The sequence below is a fragment of the Petromyzon marinus genome, chromosome 69 (genome assembly GCF_048934315.1).
Source record: "Petromyzon marinus isolate PM22_M1 ecotype Great Lakes invasive population chromosome 69, UKy_Petmar_22M1.pri1.0, whole genome shotgun sequence".
NCBI lineage: Eukaryota > Metazoa > Chordata > Hyperoartia > Petromyzontiformes > Petromyzontidae > Petromyzon > Petromyzon marinus.
In genome coordinates this window covers 7,524,320-7,531,553 of record NC_133735.1, presented here as the reverse complement: position 1 = coordinate 7,531,553, position 7,234 = coordinate 7,524,320, and the positions used below count along the sequence as shown (strand labels likewise).

General features: G+C 50.4%; 1 protein-coding gene across 1 annotated transcript in view; it reads right to left on the bottom strand.

Moving 5' to 3' along the window:
• The window catches only part of LOC116937891 (uncharacterized), a 29,184-nt gene that overhangs the window by 11,257 nt on the left and 10,693 nt on the right, over positions 1-7,234 (bottom strand). Inside the window, exons 5-6 of the mRNA XM_076055059.1 lie at positions 4,663-4,710; positions 3,219-3,274 (exon numbers count right to left, since the gene is read on the bottom strand). Coding sequence (XP_075911174.1) covers positions 3,219-3,274; positions 4,663-4,710 — 104 coding nt within the window. The remainder of the gene's footprint in view (positions 1-3,218; positions 3,275-4,662; positions 4,711-7,234) is intronic.

Sequence of the window (7,234 nt, the reverse complement as noted above, 5' to 3'; positions counted from 1 at the left end):
AGACACACAGAGATACAAAGAGATACACAGAGACACACAGAGACACACAGAGACATACAGAGACACACAGAGACACACAGAGATACAAAGAGATACACAGAGACACACAGAGACACACAGAGACCCACAGAGACCCACAGAGAAACACAGAGACACACAGAGATATAGAGACACATAGAGACACACAGAGACACACAGAGACACACAGAGATATAGAGACACACAGAGACCCACAGAGACACACATAGACACACAGAGACACACAGAGGTACACAGAGACACACAGAGGTACACAGAGACACACAGAGACACACAGAGGTACATAGAGACACACAGAGACACACAGAGGTACATAGAGACCCACAGAGACACACAGAGATACACAGGGACACACAGAGACACACAGAGATACACAGAGATATAGAGACACACAGAGACACACAGGGACACACAGAGACACACAGAGATATAGAGACACACAGAGATACACAGACACACAGAGACACACAGAGACACACAGAGACACACAGAGATATAGAGACACACAGAGACACACAGGGATACACAGAGACACACAGAGATACACAGGGATACACAGAGGTACACAGAGACACACAGAGATACACAGAGACACACAGAGACACCCAAAGAGACCCAGAGACCCACAGAGACACACAGAGACCCACAGAGACCCACAGAGACCCACAGAGACACACAGAGACACACAGAGTCCCACAGAGACACACAGAGACCCAAAGAGACCCACAGTGACACACAGACACCCACAGAGACACACAGAGACACACAGAGACACACAGAGACCCACAGAGACACACAGAGACCCACAGAGACACACAGAGACACACAGAGACACACAGAGACACACAGAGAGACACAGTGACACAGACACCCACAGAGACACACAGAGACACACAGAGACCCACAGAGACACACAGAGACCCACAGAGACACACAGAGACACACAGAGCCCCACAGAGACACACAGAGACACACAGAGACACACAGAGACCCACAGAGACCCACAGAGACACACAGAGACACACAGTGACACAGACACCCACAGAGACACACAGAGACACACAGAGTCCCACAGAGACACACAGAGACACACAGAAACACACAGAGACCCACAGAGACACACAGAGACACACAGAGACACACAAAGACCCACAGAAACACACAGAGACACACAATGACACACAGAGACCCACAGAGACACACAGAGACCCACAGTGACACACAGAGTCCCACAGTGACACACATAGACGCACAGAGACACACAGAGACACACAGAGACCCACAGAGACACACAGAAACACACAGAGACCCACAGAGACACACAGAGCCCCACAGAGACCCACAGAGTCCCACAGAGACCCACAGAGACCCACAGAGACGCACCGAGACACACAGAGACCCACAGAGACATACAGAGACCCACAGTGACACACAGAGACCCACAGAGACACACAGAGACACAGTGACACAGACACCCACAGAGACACACAGAGACCCACAGAGACCCACAGAGACCCACAGAGACCCACAGTGACACACAGAGACCCACAGAGACACACAGAGACACACAGAGACACACAGAGACCCACAGTGACACACAGAGACACACAGAGACCCACAGAGACCCACAGAGACACACAGTGACACAGACACCCACAGAGACACACAGAGACACACAGAGACACACAGTGACACACAGTGACACAGACACCCACAGAGACACACAGAGACACACAGAGACACACAGAGACCCATAGAGACACACAGAGACCCATAGAGACACACAGAGAAATACAGAGCCCCACAGAGACACACAGAGACACACAGAGACCCACAGAGACACACAGAGACACAGAGACCCACAGAGACACAAAGAGACACACAGAGACCCACAGAGACACACAGAGGCACACAGAAACACACAGAGACACACAGAGACACACAGTGACACAGACACCCACAGAGACACAGAGACACACAGGGACCCACAGAGACACACAGAGACACACAGAGACCCACAGAGACCCACAGAGACATACAGAGACACACAGAGACACACAGAGACACACAGAGACACAGAGACACACAGGGACCCACAGAGACACACAGAGACATACAGAGACACACAGAGACACACAGAGACCCACAGAGACCCACAGAGTCCCACAGAGACCCACAGAGACCCAAAGAGACCCACAGTGACCCACAGAGACGCACCGAGACACACAGAGACCCACAGAGACATACAGAGACCCACAGTGACACACAGAGACCCACAGAGACACACAGAGACACAGTGACACAGACACCCACAGAGACACACAGAGACCCACAGAGACCCACAGAGACCCACAGAGACCCACAGTGACACACAGAGACCCACAGAGACACACAGAGACACACAGAGACACACAGAGACCCACAGTGACACACAGAGACACACAGAGACCCACAGAGACCCACAGAGACACACAGTGACACAGACACCCACAGAGACACACAGAGACACACAGAGACACACAGTGACACACAGTGACACAGACACCCACAGAGACACACAGAGACACACAGAGACACACAGAGACCCATAGAGACACACAGAGACCCATAGAGACACACAGAGAAATACAGAGCCCCACAGAGACACACAGAGACACACAGAGACCCACAGAGACACACAGAGACACAGAGACCCACAGAGACACAAAGAGACACACAGAGACCCACAGAGACACACAGAGGCACACAGAAACACACAGAGACACACAGAGACACACAGTGACACAGACACCCACAGAGACACAGAGACACACAGGGACCCACAGAGACACACAGAGACACACAGAGACCCACAGAGACCCACAGAGACATACAGAGACACACAGAGACACACAGAGACACACAGAGACACAGAGACACACAGGGACCCACAGAGACACACAGAGACATACAGAGACACACAGAGACACACAGAGACCCACAGAGACCCACAGAGTCCCACAGAGACCCACAGAGACCCAAAGAGACCCACAGTGACACACAGAGACACACAGAGACACACAGAGACCCACAGTGACACACAGAGTCCCACAGTGACACACAGAGACCCACAGAGACACACAGAGACACACAGAGACACACAGAGACACACGAAAGGGCACAGACCCCAGGCTACCGACCTTTCTTGTTGTGCACGGGCACCGAGGGATGCTGCAAATTCACGGTCGTGTCGGGCCTGAGCACGAAAGGTGACAAACGCAACGGGTGAAGATCACGGTGGCTATGAGATGTTGACTACCTCGCCTGGTCTACAGGAGGTCTATGTGGAGTCTGTGTCTCTCTCATCATCATCACGGTGGCTAGATGTTGACTACCTCGCCTGGTACACAGGAGGTCTATGTGGAGTCTGTGTCTCTCTCTCATCATCACGGTGGCTAGGAGATGTTGACTACCTCGCCTGGTCTACAGGAGGTCTATGTGGAGTCTGTGTCTCTCTCATCATCATCATCATCACGGTGGCTAGGAGATGTTGACTACCTCGCCTGGTATACAGGAGGTCTATGTGGAGTCTGTGTCTCTCTCATCATCATCATCATCACGGTGGCTAGGAGATGTTGACTACCTCGCCTGGTCTACAGGAGGTCTATGTGGAGTCTGTGTCTCTCTCTCATCATCACGGTGGCCAAGAGATGTTGACTACCTCGCCTGGTATACAGGAGGTCTATGTGGAGTCTGTGTCTCTCTCATCATCACGGTGGCTAGGAGATGTTGACTACCTCGCCTGGTCTACAGGAGGTCTATGTGGAGTCTGTGTCTCTCATCATCACGGTGGCTATGAGATGTTGACTACCTCGCCTGGTCTACAGGAGGTCTATGTGGAGTCTGTGTCTCTCTCATCATCATCATCATCACGGTGGCTAGGAGATGTTGACTACCTCGCCTGGTCTACAGGAGGTCTATGTGGAGTCTGTGTCTCTCTCTCATCATCACGGTGGCTAGGAGATGTTGACTACCTCGCCTGGTATACAGGAGGTCTATGTGGAGTCTGTCTCTCTCATCATCATCATCATCACGGTGGCTAGGAGATGTTGACTACCTCGCCTGGTATACAGGAGGTCTATGTGGAGTCTGTGTCTCTCTCATCATCATCATCACGGTGGCTAGGAGATGTTGACTACCTCGCCTGGTATACAGGAGGTCTATGTGGAGTCTGTGTCTCTCTCATCATCACGGTGGCTAGGAGATGTTGACTACCTCGCCTGGTCTACAGGAGGTCTATGTGGAGTCTGTGTCTCTCTCTCATCATCATCATCACGGTGGCTATGAGATGTTGACTACCTCGCCTGGTACACAGGAGGTCGTGGGTTCCATCCCGACCCTGATGATGCCTGCAGCTCGACATTTGGAGTCTGCGTCTCTCTCTCTCTCCCACTCTTTCCGTGGTCACGCGGATTTTTCTCCGGGTCCCCCGGTTTTCCTGTCCACACTGACCGGGCCGAGTCAATCTCGGGCTCGTGGCTAGACAGGAAGCCGGTGGTGGTGGTGGTGGTGGCTAAGCTCGCCGAGGCGAGGAGCGGTATTTGCCGGGGGTGAGAGTTGGTGACGGGCCGAGCGTCGGGTTACCTGCGGATTGGCGAGCGATCTCGGACGACGTCCTGCAGCTGCAGTGGGCTGCACAATAGCAGCAGCAGCAGCAGCAGAACAATAGCAGCAGCACAATAGCAGTAGCACAATAGTAGTAGCACAATAGTAGTAGCACAATAGTAGTAGCACAATAGCAGCAGTAGCACAATAGCAGCAGTAGCACAATAGCAGCAGTAGCACAATAGCAGTAGCAGCAGCAGCACAATAGCAGCAGTAGCACAATAGTAGTAGCACAATAGCAGTAGCACAATAGTAGTAGCACAATAGCAGTAGCACAATAGCAGCAGTACAATAGCAGTAGCAGCACAATAGCAGTAGCACAATAGCAGCAGCAGCAGCACAATAGCAGCAGCACAATAGCAGTAGCACAATAGCAGTAGCACAATAGCAGTAGCACAATAGCAGTAGCACAATAGCAGCAGCAGCACAATAGCAGCAGCACAATAGCAGTAGCACAATAGCAGCAGCAGCACAATAGCAGCAGCAGCACAATAGCAGTAGCAGCACAATAGCAGTAGCAGTACAATAGCAGTAGCACAATAGCAGCAGCAGCACAATAGCAGCAGCACAATAGCAGCAGCAGCACAATAGTAGTAGCACAATAGCAGCACAATAGCAGCAGCACAATAGCAGCAGTAGCACAATAGCAGTAGCAGCACAATAGCAGCAGTAGCACAATAGCAGAAGCAGCACAATAGCAGTAGCAGTACAATAGCAGTAGCACAATAGCAGCAGCAACACAATAGCAGCAGCACAATAGCAGCAGCAGCAGCACAATAGCAGTAGCAGAACAATAGCAGCAGCACAATAGCAGTAGCACAATAGTAGTAGCACAATAGCAGCAGCACAATAGCAGCAGCAGCAGCAGCAGCAGAACAATAGCAGCAGCACAATAGCAGTACAATAGCAGCAGCACAATAGCAGTAGCACAATAGCAGCAGCACAATAGCAGCAGCAGCACAATAGCAGCAGCAGCACAATAGCAGCAGCAGCACAATAGCAGCAGCAGCAGCACAATAGCAGCAGCAGCAGCAGCACAGCGGTGAGGTTAGCGTCAACCAAATTCACGACATCACCGCCACGACACTCACCACACCACCACTACACTCACCACACCACCACCATCACACTCACCACACCACCACCACACCATCACCACCACTACACTCACCACACCACCACCACCATCACACTCACCACACCACCACCACTACACTCACCACACTCACACACCCACTACACTCACCACACCACCACCGCCACCACTACACTCACCACACTCACTACACCACCACTACACTCAACCACACTCACCACACCACCGCCACCACTACACTCACCACACTCACTACACCACCACCACTACACTCACCACACCACTACACTCACAACACTCATCACACCACCACCACTCACCACCACAACACTCACAACACCACCACCACAACACTACGCTCACCACAACACTACGCTCACCACCACCGCCACACTCACAACACCACCACCACACCACCACCACCACTACACTCACCACACCACTACACTCACCACACTCACCACACCACCGCCATCACTACACTCACCACAACCACCACCACTCACCACCACCACACTCACTACACCACCACCACTACACTACGCTCACCACCACACAACAACTGTTGTTTTGTTGTTGTTGTTGTGTGTTTTGTTGTTGTTGTGAATTGTGTTGTTGTGTGTTTTGTTGTTGTATGTTGTTGTTGTGTTGTTGTGTGTTGTTGTGTGTTGTTGTTGGTTTGTTGCTGTGCGTGTTTGTTGTTGTGCGTGTTTGTTGTTGTTGTGTGTTGTTGTTGTGTGTTGTTGTGTGTTGTTGTTGTGTGTTGTTGTGTGTTGTTGTTGTTGTTGTGTGTTGTTGTGTTGTTGTTGTGTGTTGTTGTGTGTTGTTGTTGTGTGTGTTGTTGTTGTGTTGTTGTTGTGTGTTGTTGTTGTGTGTTGTTGTTGTGTGTTGTTGTTGTGTGTTGTTGTTGTTGTGTGTGTTGTGTGTTGTTGTGTGTGTGTGTTGTTGTGTGTTGTTGTTGTGTGTTGTTGTTGTGTGTTGTTGTGTGTTGTTGTTGTGTGTTGTTGTGTGTTGTTGTGTGTTGTTGTTGTGTGTTGTTGTTGTGTGTTGTTGTGTGTTGTTGTTGTGTGTGTTGTTATTGTTGTTGTTGTGTGTTGTTGTTGTGTGTTGTTGTTGTTGTGTGTTGTTGTTGTTGTTGTTGTGTGTTGTTGCTGTGTGTTGTTGTTGTGTGTTGTTGTTGTGTGTGTTGTTGTTGTGTGTTGTTGTTGTGTGTTGTGTGTTGTTGTGTGTTGTTGTTGTTGTGTGTTGTGTGTTGTTGTTGTGTGTTGTTGTGTGTTGTTGTTGTGTGTTGTTGTGTGTTGTTGTTGTGTGTTGTTGTGTGTTGTTGTTGTGTGTTGTTGTGTGTTGTTGTTGTGTGTTGTTGTTGTGTGTTGTTGTTGTTGTGTGTTGTTGTTGTGTTGTTGTGTTGTTGTTGTGTTGTTGTGTTGTTGTTGTGTTGTTGTGTGTTGTTGTGTG